At 49.3% G+C, this 10,625-nt stretch overlaps 1 protein-coding gene across 1 annotated transcript in view; it reads right to left on the bottom strand.

Annotated features, from left to right (window-relative positions):
- The window catches only part of LRRN4 (leucine rich repeat neuronal 4), a 15,194-nt gene extending 13,730 nt beyond the window's left edge, over positions 1 to 1,464 (bottom strand). The window contains exons 1-2 of the mRNA XM_011968078.1: positions 1,214 to 1,464; positions 3 to 165 (exon numbers count right to left, since the gene is read on the bottom strand). Coding sequence (XP_011823468.1) covers positions 3 to 165; positions 1,214 to 1,409 — 359 coding nt within the window. The 5' untranslated portion in view covers positions 1,410 to 1,464. The remainder of the gene's footprint in view (positions 1 to 2; positions 166 to 1,213) is intronic.
- Positions 1,465 to 10,625: the final 9,161 nt, after the last annotated feature.

Genomic DNA, 10,625 nt, shown 5'->3' with positions numbered 1-10,625 from the left:
CCGCGGCGGGCAGCCCCTCGCAGGGCGAGTCGGTGGCGTTGCTGCCACTGCTCCCCCAGGGGCCCTGCTGAGTGATCCGGAAGAGCGGGACCTTCTGGAGAAGATCTGCCCAGCTGGGGTGCAGCACCGTCAGCAGCAGCAGCAGCAGGGTTTGCCGCATGGCGTCTGGAGAGAGAACAGCAGGACGCCCATCAAATCCACAGGAACCTCCGAACAAAGGGGCAGATGCGCGTCCCAAACCCACCTGCAGGGCTCTGAGGAGACGCACAGGCCCTGGATGTTCCCTGAAGGGCAGGGAGACGTTCCCAGAGTCGCCTGGTGTGCAGTGACCTCGCCCCTATCTGCTTTTGCCCTGTCGTCTCTCCCAGGAGCACCGTGGTATCCCCTGTTCTTCCTCCCCTCAGGGACGCCTTTCCCTCTTCTTGTGAGAGGGACGCCTTCCTCATCTGTCCAGTCTGGGCCCGAATCTCTCAATAACTCCCTCCGTTTTTGTACCCCCATCCTGTGAGCTTCTACAGGAAAGGGATGTCCCCTTTATTGCTGCAAACTCTCCCCAGGTAAACAGTCACTGCTCCATACACGTGAATGCCCTCAGTTAGAAAGAACCTCTGCTGGGATAGAAACAGGTACTCTAGGAAGATTTTGTCAGTTCCTCGACTCTCGGTTACCCCGCTTTTCCCCGTTAGACCTGCCCAGCCACAGGGGAATCCTAGTTTGCCTAAAATAAGTCCTGGAGTGCGTTTCTTGGGAGCATGCCCGGGGTTGCCTTCAGCAGCAGAACAAAGCCCTGTGAACCCTGGAGTCAAACATTTCCTGGTCCCATGTGGGTTCCAACAAAACCAGAGCCCCCAGTATTAGCCCTGCCCAGGACGGACGGCTGAGAGCTGCTAGTTGTGGAATTTCTGGAGTACTTAGGGTTGCACAGGTCAGCTAGGAGATCAAGCTGGAGGAAGATCCAGCGGCCATGGGCTAGCTTGGGAGTGGCAAAGATACTGTTAACCAGGCCCTGGCCATGAGGTCACTGCTCGATATCCCTCATGACTGCAGATGTGTATTCCTTTCCCAGCTCTCTGTGCTGACCAGTAGATCTCCCAGCCACCACGCAGGGGCCAGGGGAAGGGTCTCCCTATTGCTAGCTGGGGATGAAGGCAGTGAGAAAGATCCTGGAACCTGAAGCCAGGAGCGTGTGCATCCAGCAGTGTGTCATGCTTACCTGGAAGTGGTCCTTTTGGAGTGTGGCTCCTCTGGCTGCACCTCTGAAGTCCTCGGTTTTGTTTTATAGATTCCAAGGACCACTGATTTGGACAGCAACTCAGCGCTGAACTCCAGAGGGAGACCTGTCTCCCAGCCTCCTCTCTCCCACAACACCCATCCACTGAGAGGGCCTGAGACACTCCAGTCTTCCCCATCGCTCCTCCTTTCCCATCAAGACACTGTTGTTTTTAGCCAACACCCTCATTGCTCAGCTCCCTCCTCTCCCGCTAGGGCCCGCGCCTGCCCCTTTCCAGGCCTGGCACCTCCCCCTAGCCCTCCCCATCTTCACCTCTCCGAACACCGCCTTTCCCAGGCTGGAGAAATGAAAGGAGTCAGTGATGAGGGCTAGTGGAGTGCAGTGAGGCAGAGCAGCGCTGTCACCTCTCAGGAATTTGATCCTTCCTGCTGGTGGCTCCCATTTCCTGGGATGGCTGGAGGCTAAATGGCGAGCCAGCGAGGGGAGCAAGCCACTTCTCCCAGAGGGAAGGCATCCGAGTCTAGAGGAAGCTTGCAGGGATTTCCAGGAAAAAGTGACAGAAGAGAGGATCCTCAGCAGGGTCTGGGGCAGGAGCAGGCTCAAACCAGACCCAGGAGGCCCCGCGGACAGTCTGTTTGGTGGCTCTGGGACCTCGCTCAGTGACAGTGTGGACGTTTGTCTCTCACAAGGAGTGAGAATAAACAGAGGGCGGAAACCCAGAAAGAACATTCCCGCTCCATGCCTGGGAGGTTGGGTCCTGATTACCGGCTCCAGGTCTCCCGAAGATGTGATGCTTGAGTGAGCTTTGTTTAGAGCGCTTTTGTTTAGAGCAGACAGCACTTCTCTCCCCCAAAGTCCCAAGGCAGAGCCTGGTCATTTCCTCTGAGGGCCTTCGATCTGCATCCTCCCCCAATCCTCCCTAGCCGGGTCTGAGAGTTCATCAGGGTTTATGAGCCGTAGCTTTGTGTGACAGACACTGAGACCAGAACTTTACGTATTTTTCCTCCTGTCAGTCCTTATCTGGACAGCCCTGAGGAACTCCAGGATACCTCAGAAACTTGCCTATTAGGGTTGATTGGTTAATTGGAAGTTCCTGAGGATCTCCATTGAGGCCTTCTCCACCCACAGCCTGAAGAAGATCCTTCAGTCTCAGTGCCAGCCAGGACCCTGCTGCTCAGAAGCATTGCTCCTCCGCCCGAGCAGGGCAGGGAGAGGCTGCTCTGTGCTCCCCAGGCTGAGGCTCATGCAGTCACCTCCCAGGGAGCCTGGGCCCAGGCCCCAGAGGTAGAAATACATACCATGGAGACGCAGGAGGCCAGGTGGGAAGAAGTCAGGAAGAAGTGGGTTCAACTTAGAGGCGGAGTCAGCATGCAGACCAGTGGGCAGCCTGCTTCCTCTTTGCCTTTGCATGGAGAGCTCCATGCCCAAGAATTAAAACATTAAGCTAGGCATGGCGGCTTACGCCTGTAATCCCAGCATGTTGCGAGACTGAGGCAGGAGGGCAGGAGTTCAAGACAGGTCAGGGCGACATAGCAAGACCTTGTTTCTATCAAACAAACAAACAAACAAACAAAAAGAATTAGAACATCATGTTTCCCTCAGAGTTAAACCAGCCAGGTCCACCCATGTAAGGCGATTGACCACGCTGAGGCCAGCAGGGGTTTGGGGAGTCCATGCAGGGCTTTCCCAGATGAGAGGGAGCCTAATCCATGGAAACATGCCTGGATTGAACAGAGACCCTGAGGAGGAAGGAAGCTGGTTCACCACGGAGGCCTATGAAACAGGACCTTGGGGAGCCATGTTGGGGTGCTACTCCTCTGTGTACCAGTAGGCAAGGGTTCTGGAGTGGCCCTGACTGAGGAATCCCCCTGAAGGCATCATCCTGTGGTTGCCTGGAGTGGCCCATCCTGTGTGGCCCAGGCCCTCTGAGCCAACTTCTTGCCACTGCTGCTTGCTGGCCAGTTTGCCAGTGGTGGCAAGGGCCTGGCCTGGCCAGGCTGATCTGAGGTTGGCCCTCTGGACTGCCCTGTTGCCCTGGTTGTACCCAACCCTAGCACACCCATCCTTGGCAGGCTGCCCCGTTCAGCTTCTGAGCTGGGGAGGCTGATGGCAGAGCCTGCATGCCAGGGTTTGCTTATCGGTCTTTCTGGGACGGAGGGTTGACCTTGCCTCAGTGGGTAGTATCCTCTGTGTGCATCATCATCCCCTTTTTAAAAATTGAGCACTTACTGTAGTCAGAGCCTAATGCCATATGCATGGTCTCATCTAATCCTCCCCAGGTACTTACTATTATACTTACATTACAGGTGAAGAAACTGAGGCTCGCAAAGGTTTTTGTGCTCTAGATTCTGGAGAACATATGGAGTGAGCTATGTGATTGAACCACTGTCTTTTTTTTTTTTTTTTTGAGACAGTCTCCCTCTGTCACCCAGGCTGGAGTGCAGTGGCACAGTCGTGGCTCACTGCAACCTCCACCTCCCAGGTTCAACCGATTCTCATGCCTCAGCCTCCCAAGTAGCTGGGATTGCAGGCATGCATCATCATGCCTGCCTAATTTTTGGGGGGTATTTTTAGTAGGGACAGGAGTTCACCATGTTGACCAGGCTGGTCTTGAACTCCTGGCCTCAAGTGATCCACCCACCTTGGCCTCCCAAAGTGCTGGGATTACAGGCATGAACCACCGTGTCCAGCCAACCCACTGTCTTATATTGCCGTCCACAGACCTCAGCATCTGATACTATAATATGCCCTTAAGCACAAGAGAATCTTTTCCAAATACTTAGACCCAAATTGTGTGAGAAGCCAAGACACTGGGAAATTTCCTTCCATAGTTGAGCAGCTCATTCTCAAAATACACAGAGCTGACTTCTTGGGTCACTGTGGGCCCAAGACTGAGGAGGATGACTGGGTAGGGCCCACCAGGCACCTCTCGGGGAAGCTCAGCCCTCTTTTCCAGCCTTTTCTCCTCTTCTAGCACTTCTTGGAGGTCAGGACAAGAGGACAAAAGTGTTTGTCCTCTCCAGAGAAGAATGCTAAGGTCTTGCATCACAATCCTGGAACCAACAAATATGCATCCTTCAATTGCCGCACCAAGTGCCGTGCCATGCTTGCCCTCCCTGGCTTTACTGTAGCTGTTCCTCTGCCTGGATGTCCCCCTAGATTGCCTTAGTCTCCATTTCAGCTAATTTATTTGATTACTAGTGTGGGTCCCCTTGAAAGGAGACCCTAAGATACAGACCCGGGTGCCATGCAGGTAATTTATTTGGGAGCCCACCTCAAGGGGTACGGAGATGGAATAAGGACGTGAGACAGGGAAGGAAAGGTGCTGATGGTGTGTTGATGAGCAGAGACTGCTGTGGACTGCTGGGGCTCCATCTTGCTGGGGGCCTCTGCGAGACTGTGTAGCGCATACCTTAGGATTGTTCCATCAAGTGGCAAGAAGAGGGGATATCTTTCTGCCAGCTTCTGCTTTTTGTTGGTTGGAGGGATCTTCCTGTGGCTTTAACTTCCTGATCAAGCAACTCCACGGAGGGCTAAGGGAATAGGCAGGGCACTGACAGCACCTGCTATAGCACCCTTCAAGATTTCACCCAAGCAGATGCCCCCAAGCAAATTAAGTGCCTGCCTTGGTGTTTTTTCCTAGGGAACACTGGCTACCTGCCATCAAGCAGAGTGACGTGGCTTTTCTGTAATTTAGGACTAAACTTCCTGATAACTGGGTCACATGATTTATTTCCTAGCCCCGGTGCCTGGGGTGGCGTCTGGCACACAGGTGAAATGTTCTGACCAATGAATGGGAAAAGGCACGACAGTGTACATGGAGGATCATGGTGTTCTCCACAGCGCCCAGGAGTGGATGGGGCAGGACTCAAAACAGTAAAAATCAAATTCAAGTTCCTGAAATTCGCAGCTCAAGTCCTCCAGCATCCCAGCATTGAGAAGGGCTAAGGTGAGAGTTGAGACGGAGGAGTGAGCAGAAGTGGAGGAAGAAAATTGAGTCCCAGAAAACCTTGCAATTCAGATTCCCTATACTGTTAGGATCTTTGAGAGAAAAAAAAATATCTTGGAAGAAGATTACAAGATTAGACTGACAGTAAAACTATAGCAGCTGGGGCGGGTGGGGGGAGCGGGAAAGAGTCAGTAATTACATACTTGGCCACACTTTTATGGATTTAGATAAAAATCAGAGTCATGGATCTTTGGCCTTAGAAGGAACTTTAGAACTTGTCTGGTCCCATCCCTCCTTGTCCACTTTAGGAGAAAATGAGCCCCAGAGGGGGAAATTGGCTTGTCTGAGGTCACACAGTGTTGAGTTCCTAATCACCCAGTGAAAAGGAAGGGTGATCTAATTCTCACTGTTCCACTCTGGCTCTGGGCTTATTTGCACAGCTGACCAGGTCTCACCTGCCCTGATATTAGCAATGTGAGTCTTTCCCTGAAGGTATGGCTAAGTAAACACACCTGGTAAGCATCAAGCCACTGAGTAGTTTCAAGGGCTCTGACTCCAGCTGTTCCCATCTTACCCCCAGAACTCCAGGAATAAATACTCCCAACACAGACTGCCCCAGAGACCCAGAATTGGTACTAAGTGGGTCCCGTCCAGCTCTCTTTACAACTCTTGCAGCCTGCAATAGGGTGATGAGGGCTGACTCAGGTGACAGGTGACTGCTCGGCCAGCTGCCCCTGCCCTGCCCTCCAGATGCCAGTCAGCTACGCTGACAGGTTTTCCCCAAAATACGGCAGTCAGAATGTACAAGCCTAAAGATTACATTCTTCTCTGACACCAGAGATAAGCCAGAAGAATGGGAGGGTGATTGTGGGAGGCGACGGTACCAGGTTGTGAAGTCTCCGGGAAGAGCCAGCTCTCTCGAAATGGAATGTAGAGAAGAAGCTTCCAAGGGATAGAAACCAAGACATCCGAGTGGGCTCACTGACGTGGCTGACCTGCCTGTGAGGAAATGATCTGGAGGAAATAAAGTAGTAATGGGTTGAGACTCATGTTTCTTTTCTTTTTGAAGTGTCACTCACCAAGTCAGGTTTCAGCATGAGGATGGACAGAATGCTTAGAATTTTAGAAAATACCCTTTCAGATCCTTTTAAAATCCATAGTGGAAAAGATTCAAACAGAAATGTGAGGTCAGACTCTAACCAGCCACTTTATTTTGCATGTCACTGTAGGAAGTGGGATGGGACAGTGGATAGGAACATTTACAAATTATATTCTGGAATTTACCACAGCCAGAGGCAGCATACTAAGGGAAAAGGACCTTAACTGGGACACAAGATGCTGGATTCTCATTCCAACACCACTACCATCTTTCTGGGTACAGTGTCTATGTTCTTAAGCTTTTGTCTATCTCATATTTTTCATTTGTAAAGTAAATGAATTGGCTTAGCAGTTCAGCACCTGTATCTTAAGACCATGCTAATAAGTGACCCAGGTGCTCACTATATAACACGGGGGGTCAGAGATGAACAAGGCTTGGACCCTGCCCTCAAGCAGTTCCCAGCCTAGAAGGGGTGGAAGAGAGAAAGAAATCATGTACAGTGTGAGCACACTATCATATCACAAAAAGTTGAATTGTGAGCTCTGTTCGTCCTGGAAGTGTGTCCAGCTTGTTCACTGCTGTATCTGAGTATCTGGCAGCACCTGCACACAATAGATGCTTAAGAGAGATTTACTGGGCTGGTCATGGTGACTCACACCTGCAATCCTAGCACTTTGGGAGGCCAAGGCAGGCAGATCACCTGAGGCCAGGAGTTGGAGACCAGCCTGGCCAACATGGTGAAACCTCATCTCTGCTAAAATACAAACAATTAGCTGGGTGTGGTGGCATGTGCCTGTAATCCCAGCTACTCAGGAGGCTGAGGAAGGAGAATTGCTTGAACCCAGGAGGCAGAGGTTGCAGTGAGCTGAGATTGCACTGTTGCACTCCAGCCTGGGCAACAGGAGCGAAACTCCATCTCATACAGGAATAAAGAGAGAGAGAGAGAGAGAGAGAGAGAGAGAGAGAGATTTACTGAATGAATGACTGTGACTGTGCCCTGTCCTTCTCCTGTTTCTGATCAGTTACATTTCCTTATTTGGAATTTTCCTCAGAAGAGCAGTCAGGGTTTGTCTGTGCATTTATTTAGATTTCTAATACGTTAACGAAAATTCTTTCAAAAATAAAAGTGCTTGACAAACAAAGCAATGATTTGGAATCTTGTGGAGCGCGAGTGTTATTTATTCCCCATTGCTATAGAAACGTGCAGATGCAGCATGGATGTTCAGTAACATTTGTTGAATGGAAAAATACATGCTGTTCAATAAGTATAGGAGCATGTGCTCAACATCATTATTTATCATGGAAATGCAAATTTAAACCACAATGAGATACTATTGTACACCCACCAGAATGGCCAAAATTCAAAAGATTGACAATATCAAGTGTTGCCAAGGGTGTGGAGCAAATGTAACTTTTTTTTGAGGTAGGGGCTCACTATGCTGTCCAGGCTAAGCTCAAACTCCTAGGCTCAAATGATGCCTGGCTAGAACTCATACACTGCTGGTGGGAATGTCAAATGGTATAGCTACTTTGGAAAACTGCTTGGCAGATTCCACGAATGCTAAGCATATGTCTAACCGATTACTCAGCAATTACACTCCTGGCTTTACACTCAAGAGAAATGAGTGTGTATAGCTACCAAAAGAATGTTTATGGCAACTTTGTAAATGCTCCAAAACGGAAACAACCCAAAAGGCTATCAATAGAAAAACTGATACGTAAATCATGGTATAGCCATACAACGGGTTACTATACAGCCACTAAAAAGAATGAACTCTGCCATGCTTAACAACACAGATGACTCTCATAGCCAAACACAAAAGAGTACATACTATTTGGGTTTATTTTTATGACATTCAAGAACAGGCAAAACAAATCAATGGTCAGAATAATGGTTACGTCTTAACAGCATCCCAGGCAGAGGGCTCAGTATATGAAAGAAATGGAGGCTTGACAAGGCATGGTGTGTTGAGCAAACAGGTAGCTCAATATGATGGGAGGGCGGAAGGATGGTAGGGGCCATGGAGGAGGAGTGTAGGGAGGAGAGATTGGAAAGGTTATTTGGGATCATTTTGTGAAAGGCTCTGTGGTAGTCATTAAGGCTATTGAGCATATAGTTCAGGTTTTCCCTGTTTTGGCTACTGGTAGGATTGTATTGCCTGGCCCTTTGTGGTTGGGTGGGGCCACGTTTCCATGTTTTGTTCTAGCCAATGATTTGCAACAGGAAGCTATGTGTGTCACTTCCAGACAATGCCATCCAGTTGTTAGTATGAGGCCCTCCAGAGCTCTTTCTGCCTCACTGGCATGCCAGTCGCCACTATTTGATGGTGGCTGCTCCATCAGCCTGGATCCCAAGGAAGACCCGAGCTCCCCCAGGGCTGATCACAATGCATATATAGTATGAGAAATAAACCTTAGTGGTTTTAGGTTGCTGAAAATGCCCATGGGGAGGTGGTGATGTTGCCCTGAGAGTAATAACAGTAACAGCGAAGACAAGTACACAGATTTGAAATACGGTTTGAAAGTAGAACCAATAGGATCCATTGGTGAATTGGAAGTGAGGTATGTTAGGCTGAATAAATAATCCCCAAAGATATCCATGTGTTAGCCCCTGGAACATGTAAATGTTATATAGCAAAAGGAACTTTGCATATATGATTAAAGACCCTGAATGAGGTGATTATCCTGGATTATCCCTGTGGGCCCTGAATGTAATCACTACTGTCCTCTTCTTTTTTTTTTTTTTTTTGAGACAGTATTTTGCTCTTGTTGCCCAGGCTGGAGTGCAACGGCGCAATCTCGGCTCACCATAACCTCCACCTTCCAGGTTCAAGCGATTCTCCTGCCTCAACCTCCGGAGTGGCTGGGATTACAGGCATGCACCACCACGCCCAGCTAATTTTGTATTTTTAATAGAGACAGGGTTTCTCCATGTTGGTCAGGCTGGTCTCGAGACCTCAGGTGATCCGCCCATATCAGCCTCCCAAAGTGCTGGGATTATAGGTGTGAGCCACCCCGTCTGTCCTGTAATCACTACTATTCTTATAAGAGGGAGGAAGAGGGAGATCTTACTACAGAGAAGGCAATGTGAAGACAGAAGGAAGGCCGGGCATGGTGGCTCATGCCTGCAATCCCAATACTTTGGGAGGCTAAGGTGGGAGGATCGCTTGAGCCCAGGAGTTTAAGACCAGCCTGGGTAACAGAGAGAGACCCTGTCTGTATAAAAAATTCAAAAATTAGCCAGGCATGGTGGTAAATGCCTGTGGTTCCAGCTACTTGGGAGGCTGAGGTGGGAGGTTGAGGCTGCAGCAAGCTGTGATTGCACTGCACTCCCAGCCTGGGTGATGGTGCCAGACCCTTTCTCAGAAAAGTAAAACAACAACAACAACAAAAATCAAAGGAAGACGCTACATGGATGACTTTGAAGATAGAGAAAGGGACCATGGAATGCAAGGAATGCCGTTCTCAAACTGGAAAAAGCAAGGAAGTGGATGGGGTCCTCTGGAGGATGTGTGGCCCTGGTGACACGTTGACTTTGGCCCAGTGAAACTGATTTCAGGATTCTCCCCTCCAGAACTTTGAGACGATGAATGTGTATGTTGTTGTTGTTACTTTTATTGTGGTAAAATATATATGACATAATACTTATCATTTAAACCATCTGCCAGGTGTGCACTCCAGTGGCATTAAATATATTCACCATGATATTAGGTAACCATCACCACTATCTATACCTGAAACATTTTCATCAGCCCCAACAAAAACTCTGTACCCATGAAAAAATAACTCCTTCTTTCCCCCAACCCGTGGTAACCTCTGTTCTACTTTCTGTCTCTATATTTGCCTATTCTGAGTACCTCCTATAAGTACTATCATACAATATTTGTCCTTTGGTCTCTGGCTTGACTAAGCATAATTTTCAGGGTTGATCCATGTTGCAGCACGTATCAAGATGTTATTCCTTTTTACGGCTGAACAGTATTGTGTTGATTCATTCTCACACTGCTATAAAGACATACCTGAGACTGGGTAATTTACTAAGAAAAGAGGTTTAGTTGGCTTATGGTTCCACAGGCTGTACAGGAAGCATGACTGAAGAGGCCTCAGGGAGCTTTTACTCAAGGCGGAAGGCAAAGACGGAGCAAGCATCTTCAAAAAACTGGAGAAGGAGGACGCGAGAGAGTGTGGAGGTGCCACACACGTCCAAACAACCAGATCTCATGAGAACTCGATCGTGAGAACAGCACCAAAGGGGGAAATCCGCCCCCATGATCCAATCACCTCCCACCAGGTCCCACCTCCAATATTGAGGATTACAACTTAACATGGGATTCGGATGGGGACAC

This window comes from Mandrillus leucophaeus, unplaced genomic scaffold (genome assembly GCF_000951045.1).
Source record: "Mandrillus leucophaeus isolate KB7577 unplaced genomic scaffold, Mleu.le_1.0 Scaffold828, whole genome shotgun sequence".
NCBI lineage: Eukaryota > Metazoa > Chordata > Mammalia > Primates > Cercopithecidae > Mandrillus > Mandrillus leucophaeus.
The sequence above is the reverse complement of the archived record's forward strand: the minus strand, read 5'-3'. Positions and strand labels throughout refer to the sequence as shown.